General features: G+C 42.8%; 1 protein-coding gene across 1 annotated transcript in view; it reads right to left on the minus strand.

Moving 5' to 3' along the window:
• LOC103770491 (sodium channel protein type 5 subunit alpha-like) overlaps positions 1-20,568 on the minus strand; it is a gene marked incomplete at its 3' end in the record, with an annotated part of 160,185 nt that overhangs the window by 54,933 nt on the left and 84,684 nt on the right. The window contains exon 16 of the mRNA XM_008937751.1: positions 764-1,227. Within this exon, the coding sequence (XP_008935999.1) occupies positions 764-1,227 (464 nt within the window). The remainder of the gene's footprint in view (positions 1-763; positions 1,228-20,568) is intronic.

The raw sequence follows: 20,568 nt of genomic DNA on the forward strand, positions 1-20,568 counted from the left end.
CAGCTGGCCTCAGAGGATGCTGGATCAAGGCTGGAGGGTCTGGGAAACATTAACTATACATGGTGAGTGGAGCCAAGAGATAAAGCTGGTCGAAAGGGGGAGAAGGAGACAAAAAAAAGCATTCCCAAGAGGAGTTGTCTTCTTTGTTTTCTATTTACACTTTGAACCACACAGTGAAGTGAAAACATGAAGTTTTCAGCCTTTACTACTAGGTGCTCTGAGGAAAATGAAAATCTGCCACGTCACACCAAGGAACAGGCAAATAACTATTTTTCCTGTCTGAATACATATGATTACATATCCTCTTTCTTCCTCTGGTGCCTTGTCATACCAGCCTCTGCCTCCTATTTTTAAGGCAGCTACCTGCCCCTTGATTCTTACTGCACAAATCAAGCCAAGCCATTGCCCATCTTTGCACACCGAGAAAATCCCCTTTCATAGACAAAATACCTAAGGGTTTGTTCTGTAGCATTCCCATGATTCTGCTGGAAGAAAAAATCAAATGTCTCCTGCGTGAGAAAGGGTTTAATTGCTCTGGTTAGAAGAATTAATCTAGGCAAGCACAAATACAAAGAAAGGGAATACCTCTTGTTGGAGACTGAATTTTGCTCTTGGATATGTACCTGTAACTTCTTCTGAAGTTAACAACATATCAAAGGCAGGATTAGGTCATAGGACATTTGCATCATGAGCCGTGGATCCAGGTCAAGGGTGGGAACAAAGATCATCTTAATAAGCTTCAATATTTTCATTGCCTACCTGCTCCATTTCTGTAAAGGTGCTCTGCTCCTCATCTTCCTCCTCGATATCCGACTCTCCCACAGCAATAGGAACACAAATGGACAGGTCAGGATTGGTCATAAAATCATCATCTGTAATTGCTAGGTGTTTCTCCCCATTTTTATTCAGTCCATCCTCGGTGTGGTTCTCTTTGTGATTCTCCATGTCCTTGCCAAGCTCCGCGGTTGTGTGACTGTTCACAAAATTGTTAAGGGCACCTGTATTCTGGGCAGCAAGCTTCATCATCGCCTTCTTTTCAGCCGTCGTCTTGGGGTGCCGGAGGACATGGCAGCAAAAATTCCACATTGTGCTTTTCACATACTGAAGCCCCCTGTTGATCCGAGCAAAAGCAAGCTGCAGGTTGTTCAACTCCCCGTCCTCGTCTGGTGCTGAGAGGTTGTCAGCGCTGAAAGAGCTTAGCAGCAAGGCCAGGAACAGGTTGAGCACCTGAAATGAGTAAGATCAAAAGGAAATCAATGACCCTCACATGTGGAGGATGAATGCTTGGTCTTGGAAGCAAGAAGGTCTGAGTCTCATCCCATCTGTGCCACTCTAACACCACCAGTGTTCATGGAACTACCTCTAATTATAGGTGGTCTCATTATGTCAGGGGGGTGGGGGGGAAGTTTCAGACATTTCCGAACACATTAATTTCAGGTTGAAGTGCTGGGATCTAAACCCCAAGCCCTGAATCAGGGTTGATATGTGGATGATGCCCACAGCCAGGCAGGAGAGATCTTCCTCTTGGTTTCCTCTCAGCCTTGGGTGAAAAACAATTAGGAAATTACCACCAGGTGCCCTGCCTTTAAAGTTAACATCAGGTGTCCCACCTTGAGGTCCTTTCCAACCCCTAACATTCTGTGAATCTGTGTAAGCTGGCTCTGTTGGCAGTGAATGGGGGAAGCTTGTCTATCTAGTGGATGCACTATGTAGGGCTTCCAGTTATTGGAAGGGCTCCCTGACCATCCACTGCAAGCAGGGTTCCCAGCAATGGTGGGACAAGATCAAGACCAGGACAGAAAGAGGGTTATGTGTGCAATAATGCTTGGAATTGGACTATTATGATTGGAATTGGACTGATGACCTGGTTTACTCCTTCCCCCATTTCTTGGTTTCTAACTTAGCTCACTCCTTTCTTTGCTACATCATATAACACGAGTGAATACGTTGGTCTATTTGTTCCTCCTCTTGTTAGCCACCTCATATCTTCCCTATATTCTTTGCAGTGGGATGGTAAACTCTTTTCTGTATGTATCCTGCTAATGGCAACATCCTTCCTACTGGGGCACACAGTCAGCAACACCCCAAAATACAGAAAAGATAAATCTCAGAAACAGAATATGGGATAAAATTTTCATTGGAATGTATATAGTGCAAATATTCTCATAAGTGGCTGTATAATGAATTTCCTGTAACTGCCAGTATTCCATCTTGGAGAAAATCACTAATTGCAACATTATTTGACATCCAGAAGGGTAGTGTATACATGTAGAAAGAGACTACAGAAAGATTGCTTTCAGGACCTTTTTGGTTTGTGAATTTTCATATTTATATTTTGTAGTATATACTGGGCAAACCTGAGAAGTGGGTAAATATGAACCTCATGAGGTTAAAAAGGGCAAGTATGAAGTCCTGCACCTGGGTCAGGGCAATCCCTGGTATAAATACAGGCTGGGGGATGGTGGAATAGAGAGCAGCCCTGCAGAAAATGACTTGGGGGTGCTGGTGGATGAAAAGCTGGTCATGAGCTGGCAATGTGCACTCGCAGCCCAGAAAGCCAGTGGCATCCTGGGGTGAGTCAAAGGACTCGTGGCCAGCAGATTGAGAGAGGTGATTCTACCCCTCTGCTCTGCTCTGGTGACCCCACCTGCAGTGCTGTGTACAGCTCTGGGGCTTAAGAAAGAGATGGACCTGTTGGACTAGGTAAAGAAAAGGTTAAAGGAAACAGTCAGCAAACAGGAACACCTCTCCTACTGAGAACAGGCTGAGAGAGTTGGGGTTGCTCAGCCTGGAGAAGAGAAGGCTCTGGGGACATCTTATTGTGGCCTTCCAGTACTTAAAGAGGGCTTGTAAGAAAGGTGGGGACAGACTTTTTAGCAGGTCCTGTTGCAAGAGGACAAAGGGTGATGGTTTTAAACTAAGAGAAGGGAGATTCAGTCTAGATATAAAAGAAGAATTTTTTTACAGTGAGGGTTTACAATGGAACAGGTTGCTCAAAGAGGTGGTAGACGCCCCATTCCTGGGAACATTCCAGGTCAGGTTGGACATGGCTCTGAGCAACCTGCTCTAATTAAAGGTGTCCCTGCTCACTGCAGGGGTGTTGGACTAGATGACCTTTAAAGGTCCCTTCCAACCCAAATGATTCTATGACTCTATGATAATGCTATACATATGTATGACAGTGAAACCAAAGAGTACATTTGGAAACATTTCTAAATATTTGTATGCATTTTCATAGATAGTATTGATTTAAATATCCTCTGGGCCATGAAGAAAATCTATCGTGACTGTGAACAAACATCTAAGAGGTCAAACAGTTTCAAAACCTTTTCCCTCCAGGCAAAACCAAACCACCACAACCAGGATTAATGTGGCCAAATCTGAGCAGGCTTGGTCCTGGAAATGATGCTATTAGTCAGGAAAAAAATCCTGAAGATTTTCACAGGTATTATGAGAAGATCCCAACTGAACTGGAGACTGTAAGTTGACTTCCTCTTGTTCCTGCAACTTCAGAACTGTCTACCTTTGCTGGTAATGCATGGCAAAAATAGACACAACTACACATTTGGGTGATGTATTTGATGATTTAAATATCTTTTTATGCTCTTCTCTCTCCTCCCACCTAAATAAAATGCTACCCAATACATAAACCCAGCCACTTCTAGAAGGCTAGTCCCAGTAACACGTCTTGCAGGCTGATCACCAGTTGCTGTGTATGGGATATTACATCTGCTTGTTGTCTTTTCTGTGCCTGACTGACAAGGGCAAGAAGCTCACAGCACAGGTAGATCCCTGAGATGATGGGAATGCAGCAAAGGTGTCTCAGACTAATATCAGCTAAAAAAATATTTACCTAAAATAAAGTAGGACCAAATTGCCTAGTATGAACTCATCTGCTGCCTGTACAAGGTGGGTGGGTGCCAGCTCTGTGGCACTGCTGCAGCACTTTTGCCACTCCAGCAATAAAACAGATTTCATGAAGACATTTTCTCTGTGATCTCTTAATGCCACCAGAAATACCTGTAAGTCCCCTGGCTTCTCTCTTTCTGATAGCATTTTAAATTGATAAAGCCTGCTAGACCGAAATAAACAGTATAAAAAATACTTATATTAAGCTGGGCCTTACCAAAGAGCCACAAGCTTTTGCTATCATCCCCTGACCTTGTTCTGTCTTATTTCAAATATTCAGAATATGTGAACTGGAGTTTGGAAAATCTGGTCTTAATCACCTTGGTGACACTGCATTTGAAATGTCTTGTCAGTACTATTTTGTGAAGTACTCTTTGCAATCACTGTGATTATAAATGAAAGCAGTTGGTAGCACAGCAGATGCCCATGTCCATTACCAACTGCTGAACAAACTACTGCTACACTGAGCACCGCCCTGCTCTAAAGGAAAGGGAGATTAGAGCTAATTGTTTCTTAGCTCGTCCATCATACTGGAGTGTCACTGACAGCCTGTGTGGGTCTCCTCTTAATCATTGCCGCAGTCTGCTATGAATCAATCTTTCATTTCACATCCCACTCAGGTAGGGAGTTGAAAGCCAGAGCATTGGATATACTTCCAGGCAGGTGGGAGCCCATCAGTGAAAGAGTCACTGGTACAATCACTTTAGCTGTTTTCAGTTAAGTTGGATGGAAGGATGGTGTCTCAGAGATAACCACATTGGTACAAGTGACCTGAAAATAAGCATGTATGTAGAGAAGAGACACTGCCCAGGTCACCAGTGCAGATGGAGCTTGGAACAAGCCACAACATGTGTCTCCTTCCCAGTGGCAACCTAGGGACATGGGAAGGAGCTGGAGGAAGGGAGGGGATAAAGAAATACAGAATAAAAATCTTCTGGACTTTACAGGTTCAATACAGTTACCTTAACAGAGGTGTCTACTGTTGTGTGAGGTTATCTGAGACTTCTGCACCAGACCTACAGGAGATGTGTCTTCCTAAAGCTCCAGCTATCACTCAGCCAGGGCATGACAGAGTGTTGCAGCAGGCAACAGACCAGTGGTGTTTAGGAAACAGAATCACTCTTCAAGGATCACAGCTGCCCCCAGACTCAGACACCAAAGCTTGAGGGTCTAATGGGGCATCTGAGTCTCATTTTGATCAAAAGAAATTAATCACACAGATAACAGAGCCTGACAAGCTACAGGTGACTTGTTAGGACTGCACACATCTGCCAAAAACTGGCTCAAGCCCTAGACCTCTGCAGACTCTAGTGGTAGCTCAGACACTTTCTCCACTCATTAATCCTCCATGTAGGCATCCAGATTTTGTTATCTAAAGCTGAATTTCATCCTCTACTTAATTCTGCTGTTCACAGAAGAACTTGTTTGAAATTCCTTGTTTTACTTTTCCATATTTATTTTGGATGTCAAACCCCAGTTACATAAGTTCATCCAGATACACCTGCAGGTGCACATAATAGGTGGCAACGTTCTTGGTGTTGTTATTTACCACGGATTATTAAGGCAATGTTGTTTGCTTCCCAGAAATGCCGCTGACATTTTGCACAAAGAGCTATTTGCACTTCATGCTTTTAGCCAAAAATAAATCTCAAATATCGTTCCCTCCTTCCTTTATGAGCAGGTAACCTCAGAATTGTGTTGCTGGGCGTTCAAACAGAGCGAACTGCTGTGTAAGCACTTTGTGTTTACTTATCCCCCCCATTTCACTGTACACTGCATTTTCCAGAAAAATAGAGGCTCAACCCATGACACACCACATTTCCTGTAAAAGGTTACTAATAATATCCAGTCCTCCCGGTTGCTAACGCAATGCTTTCAGTTTAAGTAAAACCAAACTAAGGACTGATGTAGTTCTCAAAAGCAAGGGTGGGTTTGCATGTCCGTATGGATCCCCTTAAAAAAGAAATCTGCTTTCCAGTGACATTGAGCTGCCAAACTATGAAGGCAGGTCATTTTTTGGGTCTCTGAGGTTAGGAATCAAATGAGAGATGCACTCAAAGCAACCCCATCTCTTTCAGCATAATGGTGTTAAGTATTTACCCTGATGACAATTCAGCATGGTTCTATAGGCTTTCTTTTGATTCAGTTCTTTTGAATTCTACTGAAACCTAAGCTAGCTTGTGTTGACTCTCTTGCAGCTAGATTAAAATTAGGGTGCATCCCAAATCAGGCCAAATAATTAACATAGAATCATAAAGTCAATATGTTAGGTTGGAAGGGATCCATGAAGATCATCGAGCCCAACTCCCTGCTCCTCTCAGGACTACCTAAAACTAAACCATATGACTAAGAGCACTGCCCATTACTTGCTGAGTCCAGACAGGTGTCCAGAAAGCTCATCTTAGTGTCAGTCTGGTACTCCGTGCCCCATGTGGTGGCCAACCTTGATAACCAGGCAGCCTTCACCAGATGAGAAGAGAGCTCAGGATATTTCAGCCCCATCCTGAGCAGAGCTGCAGCACATAGGTAGCAAGCCTGGCATTGTGCAAAGTGCTGCACCAATTCTTTGGGCACAGCAAGCAAAGGGGACAGAAACACGAAGCCATGAAGCTAATTCCTAGCTCCCCAGCTAAAAAGACAAAGCAGGCTGCTGGAAGAACATCTCCTCCCCAGTAAGCCCTAGGATGGGGCTGCTGGTGGAGACTGGGAGCTACACATGCTGCAGTTTGCACCCCTCAGCTCCATCGCCTCCTTTTGTTATGGCCAGCACAGGACAAAACCAGACTGCTTCATTTCAGATGGCACCCTCTTAAAAAATATTTCTTCAAACTCTGTTGCTAAAATTAAAATGGTTTTTGGAGCAAAAGCATGTGAGCATGCCCTCATTTTCCTTCCATTCTTGTACTTGCCTTGATTTGGCAAAAATGGAGTGATATAAATCTTTATTTCTTTAACCTTCCACCTGTCATCCAGTCAGTGTGGATAATTCTGTATTTTATTTAACTAGGAGTGAGAATGAAGCTGCACCTGCACAAGTTCAACGTCAGGGTTAAGCCAGCTCTAGAGTGAGGTCCTCAGCGACTGGTCTTGTTTGACTGCAGAGGATCTCAGATGAGCTCACCCACATGGCATATCTTCTAATGGGATCTGTCTTGACCACACACTGCCAACAAAATGAGTTTGATTTTCAAACCCCTGATTTTTTTTCCTTTGCATGAAGTTTAAATGAACTTTCACACTGTGCAGCAACTAAGGCCAGTCATTCCCATCTGCCCAGACCACCCAAAACAAATCCTAGTAGGCTGGAATGAAAAATAGGATCACTCTTGTAAGGGGGAGGTCCATAAAGTAGAGAAGTTCAGGAGCTGCTCTCATGAGTATTTGTTTGCTTATAAACCCACAGGACCCCTGAAACAACTGCAGATGTGTACTGTCCTCTCATTTGCAGGAGCTGGAGGATTGGAATGACAACTGAGGGAAGCTACAAGGGACCTACATCATCTGAGGGTGCTTCCCTGTAGAAGAGAATTCTCCTAGGAACCAGCTAAGCAGGTTTTTCTGTAACAACAGGGTCCAGAGCAGAAAACATACCCCATTAGTGAATTCTGTCATGCAAAAAAGAAAGCAGTTAAAACATAACCCACCCCCGTGGCAGCACATTGCCACTGCTGTCACTTGGCTGCCTGGAAAACCTGAGAGTGCAGCATGGTGAGACAGCTGCCAGGGTCACCAACTGCTCATCTAATACTTTTTTTTTGTGGATAAAACAGAGCCTGTTCACCTCAACCTATTCACACCCACTTCTCCAGCAGTGCTTGCCAGACAGAGACCAGCAAGATGCTCCTCAGGCACTTTCTGACCAGTAGAAGAAACTGATTTTCTTCCTTCCTGTTTGTTTTCTGGTAGCAGTAGACATCTGCACTGTTCTTTGGCTAGCACAGGTAGAAAAGATGCAGTTTTCTCTTTTGAGACCTTGATGAATTCTAGCAAGCCTAATATAATATGTATCAATTAATTTATTTTGTTTGCTGTAGCAAAATCCATGAAGCTGCAAAAAATCTGCTCATGAAGGGGTTTTCACTTCACAGCTAGGAAGTGTGAGATCTGTTTAAGACACAGAAATATAGTAACAGATCATCTAGTCCATCTCTCTGCCTCCAGAGGACTACTTCTTTCCTTGGAAATATATTTTCCAGTCCTTTGTCCATTTTCATTCCAGGGCAAAGTTTACCAAGAGAGAGTACTCCCACAAAAAGCAATTTCCATGAGCAGTTATTTTCTATACTTTCTATTATTTCAGCTATTTGTGCTTGGATAAGAGGCTTATGGCCTCCCAGCCCAGTTTCCCTTTATCCTGTAGTCAATCTCATAATCCCATTCTTGTGATATCTCAGTTTCCCAACATTTAAATGATCGTGATACCAAAAGTATGGCATGAGGTCCTTGTGGCCAGCACAGGTTGGAGCAGGACTGATCTCCTTCGTGTTTCCTGCACAGGATCAGCCAGATAAACACAGGGAAATGGGGATATGGATTTCCTGCCTCGCAGCCATACAGCTTCCCAAATGGACTGTGTTGGATCCTACAAGGCAGGCTTGCAATTGTACATGAGAGGTTTGAGGGGCACTATATAACCAGCTTGTTGCAACAGGAATTTTGTTGTTTTTTTTTTTTTTTAATCAACTCCTTGTTAATCACAGAGTGGTAGGGATTGGAAGGGACCTCTGGGGATCATCTAAGTCCAACACCCCTGCTAAGGCATATTCCCCTCATGCGGGTTGCACAGGATCGTGCCCAGGTGGGTTTTGGATGTCTCCAGAGCAGGAGACTCCACAACCTCTGTGGGCAGCCTGCTCCAGGGCTCTGGCACCCTCAAAGTAAATGCATTTTTCCTTATGTTTAGGTGGAAATTCCTGTATTCCAGTTTGTGTCCATTGACCCTTGCCCTATCACTGCTCACCACTGAAAAGAGTCTGGCCCCATCCTCTTGACCCCTGCCCTTTAGATATGGATAAACATATGGACAAGCAGATCCCCTCTCAGTCTTTTCTTCTCCAGGCTAAACAGATCCAGGTCTCAACTTTTCCTCCTAAAACAGATGCTCCAGTCCTCTCATCACCTTTGTAGCCCTCCACTGGACTCTCTCCAGTAGTTCCTTGTCTCTCTTGAATTGGGGAGCCCACAACTGGAGACTGTACTCCAGATGTGACCTCAATAGAGCAGAATAGAGGTTGAGGAGAACCTCCCTCAACTTGGTGAAATAACTGGCTTCTCTGTTTAAAAAATAAGAAAATGAAACTTAATAAAAACGTTGCACCAAATTCATCCCATTTCCCATGTAAAGCCCCTGTACTAGTTTATGATGGTGATGAGAGTGGATGTTCTCCACAGGACAGAAAAAATGGAACTAATATGGTAGGGATAATGCTCTCACATGCAAATACCAAAGTGGCTATAACTTCAGTGATTGAACAGGAATTTCTGTTTTCCCTAAGGAAGAAGAGAAAAAGGTTACACTTGATGATCTTAAAGGTCTTTTTCAGCCTAGGTGATTCTATGATTTTTCCCCTAGCCTCACAGCTACCATGTACAGGCATTTCTCCTGCCCATGCAGGACAGTGCTCACAGACAGTATGCCTGAGAACCAAAGCCCTGGGACAAGGCTGGAATGAACAGTCCCTTTGGGGAGCCAAAGGCAGCTAGGGTTCTTTTTCTAGAGAGGCTAGAGACATTTCATATGGTCAGAGGAGCTTGAGCCCTGTGTCCCATCCTTAATGTCATGGCTGCACAGGTGAGATGAAATGGAACAGGTTGCCCAGAGAGGTGGTAGATGCCCCATTCCTGGAAACATTCCAGGTCAGGTTGGATGGGCTCTGAGCAACCTGATCTAATTGAAGGTGCCCCTCCTCACTGCAGGATGACCACTAAAAGGTCCCCTCCAACCCAAAGCATACTATGAAATGAAGGAATAAAAGTGCTTTTTCTCTCCACTGACTGTGAAAAATAGGTCGGGTGGCTGACACAGCTGCAGCTATCTGCAGGTAGACCCTAGAAACTGCCTCCTCACCTCCCCCACGCATCCCATGAGTGTTTTTGTGGTATTTACCCCATGGCCAGGAGCTTTGCTGACCGTTCTCCACACTGAGTATTGACATTAAGTTTCCCTGGTGGTCTCTGGGGCAGCCAGTTGTCTCCAGGCAGTGCAAGGCAGAGAAGTGATGCTGGATGGTGGTTGTTCTCACCCATGCCTGATGGGATGTGCACATGTTGGGGGAATGGTCACCCTATTTCTTGCTTCAGCATTTAAAGGTGTATGTATAATTAATGGAGCAGATTCCTTGGTGCTGTTCTCGCCACTTTAGATGGGAGTAAATCTACTTGAGTAATGGAAGGGTAGATCAAGCCCATTAATTACACTTCACCTTTGTGTCACGTATGCATTTTCTGAGGTCATTTGAAGCTGCCATTCAGCCCTTCCTGCTTTCAGTGGAGCTATAAAGCTCACTTGCAGTAGGATATGCCAGGCCTGGCGTGGGTACCTCCTGCTGAGAGGGAGAGGCCAGTAAAGGGCAACAGGTCAACATTGCTCTTGCTGCCAGACTGACATGCTGGACCACAGGATGAAAATGCCTCTTCAGAGAGGGAGGCTGAACTGGGAGGGGAGGCTGGTGCTTCCCCAGCTCCCATCTTACAAGGACCTGCCACTAGCCTCCTCCTGTCCTCAACCCCAGCCTCTGGATCATGCTAAAATCAGTGGCCCTATGTCCTTGTCACTCTGAAACACAGATCTGAGGCAATCCATGACACTTCTTACCACAACCCACTGTACCCCTCATATTGCCAAGTCTTTTTCATTGGTAATCCACCTACATAGTCACAAACATGCACACAAACCATACTGTTCCAAGTGCTGGTCAAGAACTACTGCACTGAATGTAGATTTTTTTTTTTCTTAGCTGATGAAGTTCAGTGTTTTTTGAAAGCACAACCCTTAAAAGTATCAGAAGATAGGTCTCTGGAAATCAAGTGCCTCCTGATCTGAAAATCTTAGTCTTCAAGTCCTACATAAGACACAAGGATGGGATAGTGAGTGGAGGCAGATAAATTCATTCCACTGCCAAAGCCTCAGCATAAAAACAAACATGTTTCTGCAGGTTTTTCATCAGATATCAAAAAAACACTAATTCACTGGCATAGCAAGAGCTCCACCAGAGCTGCTGTAGACTTCTCTAACAACTGTCTAGACAGACAAAATGTGCTATCAGACAAGTCCAGTTTCAAACCTCTCCCAGCAAGACAGCTGTGTTCACAATGTCAAAGCTTCCACCTGCCCCATAAACACTAGGGAAGCTATGGAAAGTTTCCTGTTTACAAACCAAGACACAATTACCTTTGTGCCAAGTCAACAAAAGTTTTTAGCTGTCATGGTGATGAGGATGTCAAGACAGCTAGAGAGCAAGGCAGACTGCACAGGCTTGGACTGACTGTACTTGAGAGTCTTTGCTATTGCTGCTCCCCCAGAGGAATCACTGGAATAATTTCACCACTTGTGTGCAAACACCTCATCAGCTGCTCTACCAATTATTACATAATGAGTAGACACAAAGGAAAAAAAGCAAATTTTGGAAGTTTAAGCTCTGTGGTTTTCACCTGGAGATGACACCAGCCCTAACCCTGCGTGGCTAAGCAGACGTGGAGGACAACACCCAGTGAAAGCAGAGTGAGTCCCTGGAGTCATCCCTTTAGGATTCATATCCCATATCTCCCCTGAGAGGGGGACACTCAGATGTGACCAGAGATTGTGCTAAATTTTGTACTCAGTCACCTACAGGCCATCATGTCCCTTGGGCAGTCAGGACTGGAGATCAAGAGAAAGAGGTAATTCCCATTCACACATGGCAGAAAACAGCTGGGGAAAGGGAAACCACAGAGAAAAAAAATCCCTGGAAACAGAGTAACAGAGAAAGAAAACCAGTGATCATGGCCACTGTAAGTAATGACTTCCCTGCAGCAAATATATTACACCAAAGCAAAATCAATGTGAAGTAGGCCCAGAGACCAGAAAGTTAATCAGAAAGTTGAGAAATAATTAATATTAGCTTATATTAACTTTACCTTTTTTTTAAAAAAAAAAAAGAAAACAGGGAAGGAAACACTATTTCCTTACAAAAAGTTTCCCAGGTTCAATAATACCATTTAGGTTCCCTCACAGAGTCACACTTTCCTACTAAGTGAAGCATGAAAAGCAGAGCTATTTGGTGGATTCAGGAGGTGTAAGGAGGTTCTGATTCCTTGCATTTTGCAAGTGCAGATTGCTGGGAGGGCAGAAGTCAGTGACAGAGCTGTCTGCCAGCCAGGAGAGCTTCCTTCCAAAAAAATACAAAACAGGTTTCTACCCGTAATTTTGCACAGTATGACATCTCCATGCCTTCACATGGCTGGGCTTGAAGCTTTCACATACTTCTGCTGGAGAAGTCTGATGATTCACAAGTGGGACAAAACCTTCTCTTTCCTTAAAGAAAAAGGGCAGGAGGAGTTTACTAGCAGTAGTGCTGGTTACCTCTCCAAAATGCAAGCCACTCTGCATTTGCAAGGCAGGAGGTGCTGACACACATGCCTCACTGCTGTCCTAAAATGTGATCTACTTCCTCTGCCATCATCTGCTCTTGGCTTCTGTGGTGCTCCCAGTCATCAGCCCTTTGGTCTCTGGCTTAGCTGTGGCTACTTCTGCAGGTTTCTTAGTGCTTCCTAAAGGCCTAGGGAGATATCTGTGTTCTTTTGCAAGGAAGGGAAGAAGAAAGATGTCCTTACTTCTCACAGTGTATGTCTACAGCATAAAGCTGCCTTTGAGCTGTGTTTTCCAGAGCAGCATTACTAAAAATACAAGAAAAGCACTTTGTGGAGAGCTGGACACCAGCATCCTTCAAACCAAGTCTACTCTCAACTGCATAATCAAAGCAAACTCCTCTTCCCAAGTATGATGACCTCATCTTTAACTACATTCTTATATCAGGAAATACAAAGGTATTTTGCTGATGTGGACATTTTAAAATTATTTATTAATTGTATTCTGTGTGCCTGGCTGAAATCCCAGCAACTGGGGTTGCTCAGAATCTTCTTTAGTGCAAAATGGGCATGAAATGGGAGAAACAAAGGAGAAAAGTTAGTGGTGTGAGTTGTCCATAAGGGAATTTTTATGAGTTTATGCTCACTGCCAGCCTGCTAGAGAGAAGAAAGGAACTGTGAGCTAGGCAGCTACTCTGTTTTATGAACTAGGAATTGCATCTGCAGTAGCAAACAAAGACAAGTCAAGGCCTGTTCTCAACCCTGAGCAGCTGACCTCCCTTCCCTGCTCCTCCTTCGTGGCTGCTGTCCCCAGCCAGGGCTGTCCCCTGAATTCCCAGGCACCAGCTGGGACGGCGTGGCCAGGGAATGTGCAAACCAAGGCAGAGGAGGGACACTCCTGATGTCTGAGTTCGTGCCTAAGCCAGTTTGTCGATGCAGCCATCTGTCTGTGTTTTCAAGCAGAGAGACCTCAGCTGGTGTTTTGCACTTGCTGAACCTCACAGAAATGGGATGACATGACATCTAAATGTGGGAGAAAAGAGAATTACAGGAGAGGAGAAGGGACATGGAAGTCCTCCTGGAAGAAACACCCTTAGAAAGGAGTTTGTGGCAGAAGAGGCATGAGAGTGCTCTTGATTGTGCAGTTGCAACAAATGAGTATACATCAGGAGGGCCAGAAAGAGAAAGGGATTGGTGGTGGGAGGAGGCAGCAAACAAAAGGGGAAGGGAGACAAACTGAGAGTAGAGCTGCTTGAAAAATACAAAGACAAATGTAAGTGTCTCTTTCCATCTCCATGAAAATTCATCATGGAAAATATCAAGTATACTTCAATCCAACCCTAACATCAGTTAACATGTACTCTTTTTTTAATGAGAAAGTATGACTGTGGCCCACAGAAGACAGAATTTCTGTACAGAAATTAACTTAGTCAAAAAATAAAAACACTTCTACATTGAAATAATCACAAGAATCCCAAATAGTGTCTAGACAGAGACTTGGATTTACTTGTGCCTTGGGAAGGGTAAAGTCAAGATATACAATGAGGAGGAGTTTGCATAATATGTCATGGAAGGCAGAAAGTCAAAGCAATGTTGAAAGAGGAGGAGATTTGCTCAAAGCATGAGACTAAGACTACAGGAGAGATATGTGGCAGTATCATAGAGAGAATTACTATAATCAAGGCTAGAGCTGACCAAAAAGAAAGAAAATTAGTTTGGGGGGGGGGGGAGGGCCGGGAAAAATTTTGGGCAAATTTCCATGGGACCTACTTTAAATGTTGAAAGAGGAGGAGATTTGCTCAAAGCATGAGACTAGAAAGACTACAGCAGAGATATGTGGCAGTGTCATAAAGAGAATTACTATAATCAAGGCTAGAGCTGACCAAAAAGAAAGAAAATTAGTTTGGGGGGGGGGGGAAGGTCAGGGAAAATTTTGGGTCATATTCCATGAGAACTTACTTAAAGAAGAGTTTGGCTATGATGACTCAAAAAAACAAACAAAAAAAAACCACACACCAGAAAGAAGATAACACATAAATTCCAGTTGCTTTTAAATATCATACACCTCCTAAGAAAGTGAAGGTTGTTATGATGAGCTGATTGTTTCAGATGTCCCTTTTAACAAGCTATTTCTAGAGGCAACTGTTAGAATGAACCACTCACTCTTTAGTTTTGCTAGGGAAAAATAATCTCTTTTTAACTGATTTAAAAAAACTGAAATATAGGGTGTTTAGGAGTAACTAATAATATACTAAATCTGCATTATATGGTCTATTTTAACATTAAAACTCTGTCCCTCCCTCATCACATGCTAGGAAGAATTCTGTTGTCATTGCCCTTTCAATGACATCCAGATAACTCGCACAGTAACATTAATAAAAAGAGACACATTTAGTTGTTCCTACCTTTGCACACTCTTGTCCAATTAAATTTGACTCAGTGTCTTCTAGATTTTCAATAACTACCCAGCTACTAGCAAGAACTTAACCACTGACAAAACCCTACTTACACTATTAACCAAGGACAGATGCAGCACAAAAATTGGGCAGTATTTTACCCTACCAACACCTGCTATGTTAACAGGACTGTAAATTTATTTTGAAAACTCAGCTCCTCTTCAATCCTCAGACTACAACCAAATCTCAACAAACAAACCACTAGCTTCATCTTGACAAATAAAATATATATAAGTGCATATATATGTGGTGGATCCTATTAAAAATATTTCATCTTGTCAGCAGCTCACATAATGGAGTCAATGCTTAAGCAATATTTTTAGAGATGTCTGACTTGGAAACACAATTAGAATATGATTGAATGAATGTATTAACATTCTTCTTCCTCCATATTTCTAAGTTGTTTCACACCCATGAAAGTTAATGGGAGATAGTTTCATATTCCCTGATATACCTACCCACAGAAGAGCATTAGCAATATTATCAGATTTTATTCCTCTCTGATACATCCCAGTGACTGTGACTCATTTTTAGATCAAAAAGCAATACTTATAATTTTACCAATGAAAATCTGTACCAAATGTCAAAATCTGTCACAGCCCACCAATGGATCTCGTTTGGACTATTGTTTTTGGGAATTCCTTACTTCACAGATAATACAAAGAGCCTCCAGGTTTTGTTCTCGGTGTCATTTGAGCTGCATGAGAAGGAAAAGCTTGCTCCTCCTCTGTCCACCAACTTTTATTAGGATTTTGGTTATTTGTATTTTAAAAGATCTACCTTTCTGTGGATGCACATTGCAGGAGAAAAAATGGCAGATTTTAGACTATGTTCAACATGGATATCATATATTATCTTGAAACGGGAACTGAACACACTTATCTCCTAATACAAGATGTGTGCTCAGATTTAGTCATCAAGTGCCAAGACTCAACTCTTCAGGAGAAACAATTGAGCCTGTGGCAGGATACAGAAACTCATAAATCTGGAGTGACAGAAGGAAGCAGATTATCTTTTAGGAGTATATTTTAAGAGTAATTTCTCCTCCCATCTGTTCTCAGGTGCATTACCTTCACATCTCTTGGGCAGAGCATACCTTCCAGCTTTCAATGGACTCTACTTAATCTACTATACAACGGCACTTTGGAAACCTAGTAGTCCATCATAAATATCCTGAAGTTAATTTCCCTGGACCTTTTAGCACCAGCATCCAGTATTGAATATGAGGGTGGGATATAGCTACTTGAAATGAAGAAGAACATTAACACATACTCAATAACAGAAATGCTAGTTATGTGATAAATCACACAATTTTTAAAGCCTGGCATCTTAGGGAACAGATTTCTCTTTAAAGTAACCCTTGTGTGGATGCAAGCTTTCCATCTCTGCTAGGAGTCATCAGAGGCAACTGGACTGATTGATGGTTGGTGTCAGGATTTATCTTCTTGATCCATCACATGATGGATCTCTGTTTCTAGTGGATCTTTCATTATGCTCGAGGGTGTTTAATAGCAAAGTAGAAATAGCCAGGTATTTGCTCAAAGCATCAGCTACCTGAATGCTCTGCTTCCCAGCCAGGGCTCAGGCACGGAGGGATAATGGGGAATACAAACAGAAAAACTGCTTTGGGAAACACGGACTATGCATTTAGTCAACATGAAAATTATGAAGGGAGAAGGTGGAAAATGTGCTGGGGTTTAGCTACTCTCCTCCAAGGTCTGAGTTCTCCAGTGTTACAGTAAATATACCTGCTACCAGATATAAGCATACATCAGTGGAAGCAAAAAAGATGGTAACATGCTGACAGTTGTTTTGACTCTGTTTTGTTCGTGTCCCAAAATGTGCTTATTCAGCTATTCTGGCTTGCTCTTCTGCAAAGCTGCACGTGACTTGAGGAAGAAAATTTGCCTCCCTTATGTAAGTGTCCGAGCTGATGAGAGACTCAAATGACACTTCCACTTCTCGCTAATGATCCCTTGGGCTCCCTCTTTTCTTTTGGATCCTTTCTCTCTCCAATCCCCATCTCCAATATTCCCCCAGCTCTCATTATGGCTCTGGCAGCTTTCTGAGGAGTCCTCCTTCTCCACAGCACTCCACACACACTCTGCTTGCTGCGTTGCAGATTTGGTGTCCTGACGATGACTGTTCCTGACATGCCTACTCTTGCTGTTTGTCGAGTGGCCTTCTTAAGTGATGTAACCAAAACACAAATGCACATTTTCAGAATGTTGAGAGCTGTTGAAAGAGTAAATAAGGTGAATAACAGCATCCAGGACATGCCATGGAGGTGCAGGGACAGCAGAGAGAAGGCAGTGCTCATGCAAGACTTAGGACCACCTGAACTTCTCTTTGAGTCTCCCGTGGATGCACATTTCCTTGCAAAACACACTGCACTTCCCCAGCTTTATATAGTTGCATTTTATCTGCTCTTTCTTCCATTGTGCAAGAAGTGGAACCAGTGGGGCCCCAGGAGAGTACTTGCTTGGTGGTAGAAGTACAATACACAAAGCTTGAGGATGCAGACCTCTATGTAGCTTGAAAATTAAAAAAACCCCTAAAATCTAAAATATTGTAACATGGACTTGTAATACCTTCTCCCCAAATTTGCTTTCATTTCCAGCAAGAATATCTAACCTAGTATTTTCAATTAGAAGGCACACAATATTTTAAAATTCCAGTTCATTTATATTAACCATCAGATGCAATACAAACACTACATTTCCCTCCAAGGACATTAATACTTATTCACAGAGTGGATGTCTTCAGTGGCCTCCATGAATAAGACCATGTTTGTCATTAATGCGAAAATAATTACTTGATTCAGGGCAGCAAGTCTCACTGCAGCTCTTGAGTTGTACATTTCTCTAGGGATAGACAGTAAAAACCATGAAAATGGGGCTTTGGTAGTTTTAGATTTGCACATAATTTGAAAATAAAATAAGGAGATAGCTGCAAAAGTGCTATGATATGTCATTCATGTTCCATTTTCATTCATTTATTGACACAAGAAATCTTAATGAATGAGGCCTCATTCCTTTGGGGTAAAGCAACTCTTAATCACGCAGTAAAAAGTTCCACGGTCTTGAAATCCCTTGGTGTAGTGCTTCATGTCATCAGAGTCTTGATGGAGCTTCCCTCAGTGACAGCCCCATCATGTCAGGCAGAAATACAAGTCTCATCTGAAGACCTTCTTTGACCGTTGCAATACTCTGTGGCTGTCTGAGCTCTTGAAATGTGAAATTGTAATCCACATTTACCTAGGCCTGCTAAATGCCTAGCTGGTTTGCTATTGCTTGTGATTTTACCACAAGAGACAGTGATAGTTCTCGATATCCATTTCATTTAACCCAAGAGAAAATCTGACACATCACCATAAACCTCTTTCAAATCTGGCTGTGATCTGCTGAGAAATTTGCCGTGATGGAGATGTGTCAGCATTGGGTGAGACAGGACTTCATGGCTACTTCTACACTAATAAATTAAATGTTCCCAAGAACGCTTTCTGGCACTGAGGACAAAAGCCAAAGATCATCTTGCTCCCTATTATTAAACTTCTTCATACCCTGCACTGACCAAAAACTTCCAGCTGGGAGAGTCCCCTTCCTGAGAAACTCACGTACAGTTGGCCAGCTGATGGATTCCCACAGGGTGGGCTACCAGTTCTGCTACACAGGTGGCCACATGTATTCCCTCTTATCTTCCTCAGTTAGAGATTGTGGTGCTCATAAGTAACTCTCAGAAGCTGACTGTAGGAGATGGTTTTATACAGAAACAAAGCCCCTGTGCTGAAGGCCATGCCATCCAATAGCAGCCCTGTCTTACACACTTATACATTATACATCACAGCTACCTTTCTTTTTTTTTTGAGTTTTTATTCTGTTTTCTTGACTGAAAACACCAAACCTAAATAGAACATCAGCAAACAGAGCAGGAAATAAAACGATTGATCTGGATAGACACAAACTTGCAGGCACGCACAGAAAGTGATTTTATCTGACTGTAGGATTACAGCCACAGCTAATAAGTATCAGAGAGCCACATGGGAACCAGTGACTCCTCATCTGACTTAGGGTCTGTCACTTAGCAAAGTGATTCACATATACCTGTAGTCACTTCTCTTCCCTGCCCAAATAATCCTCACCATCCCAAATCTCTCTCTTGCACATCTGTCAGGCCAGGTTCTGTCCTAAATGACCCTTGATCCATCTCACCCTTCTCTTCCTTCTAGGATGTTTTCTAGTGGTAGGGAGGGAGGCTTTCGTGGAAGAACACGTTGAAGTGGAAATACTAAGAAGTTATGCATTGCTCACTTTCCTCATAACTGGATTTCTTTCTTTCTTGCTCTACTGCAGAGACCTGTCCCTGTCAAAACAGCTCTGTTAATATGCCATTTTAATAACAGACTTTACATGTTAAAGATGGAAATGGTGGTGAATGAAATCTGAGGAAGTTTTATCTGCAGCTGATAGTTTGAGAATCCACAGTTTTTAACCTGATGAAGGTTTAGTAACACTTTCCCAGAACATCTCTTCAAGGAACTGTCCCACACTGACTTGTAGGAAAGGCACTTAGGGAGGGACAACACCCTTTTTTTCCAAGAATGTGACCCTTTCAGATTTCTGTGTGTCACAGTCATAGGCCATGTTAAATCAGAAAAAAATATCCATTAAAGCTTCTTGAGATGTGAAAGCAGAATAAAAGGGTGGGTTCCAGGCATATTTAACTTTTTCAGATAAAAGTTTTCACTGAGTTTAACCAAAGGAGGTCACTTCAAATCTCATCCAAATCATGCTGGGCAGCTCTGCTGCCAGGCACTTGAATTACCACAGGAAGACAGGACTTCAAGATCCTTTTGGGTTACCAAGTCCAACACCCTGCTAACATAGGTTGTTTGCTTCATGAACTAATCAAGACCCATCTGAAAAGCTGCTGATTTGAGACCAGTCTTGCTGCAAAGTCTTTCTGAACAACCTCACTGTGCTGATGGTCAGAAGCCTCCTTTCCAGTCCCAGCCTAAATGTACCTACAGTGATTTATGCTCCTTTATCTTGGGACGTGTTGTATCCTGTCACTTAAACTGTTCTCCTCCCATGCCTACCTCTTCATTCTCTTCAACTTCATATTCCCATACTGTGCTTTTCCCAGTAGTACTTAATTTTTCTTGAGCATCAGCCATTAATGGGGTGTATTGTATATCAGGTGTTGCAGATTGCTGTGCAACAGCATCCATACTCTCTCCTCTGCAATTACCTTTCCTTACAGGTATTAGAATCTCATTTACATGTTTAATAGGTGCAATGTATCAGTGCATTGGCTTCTTGTAGTGGCTCAGACAGGAAGAGTGGTACGTACATGGGGATACAGACAGCTAAGTTTGCCTTCCAAGACTTCATGGACAGAAACAGGTACTTTTAGGGTCTATTTAATCCGATGTATTTTGGATGTCTTTCTGTGTAAGATATTTTATGACTTCACAGACTCCATTAACCAGATCTGACTAGATGTCCACAGTGACAGATACATATACTTTTATTATCCTCTCAAACATTTTCTGTCGGTAAGCTACTTGGCCATAACATAAATTCTTAAATAGGGCTGAGTGCATGACCTTAAACTTTGTATTTCATTATTCCATGCA

This window comes from Merops nubicus, unplaced genomic scaffold (assembly GCF_000691845.1).
Source record: "Merops nubicus isolate BGI_N331 unplaced genomic scaffold, ASM69184v1 scaffold1063, whole genome shotgun sequence".
Classification (NCBI taxonomy): domain Eukaryota; kingdom Metazoa; phylum Chordata; class Aves; order Coraciiformes; family Meropidae; genus Merops; species Merops nubicus.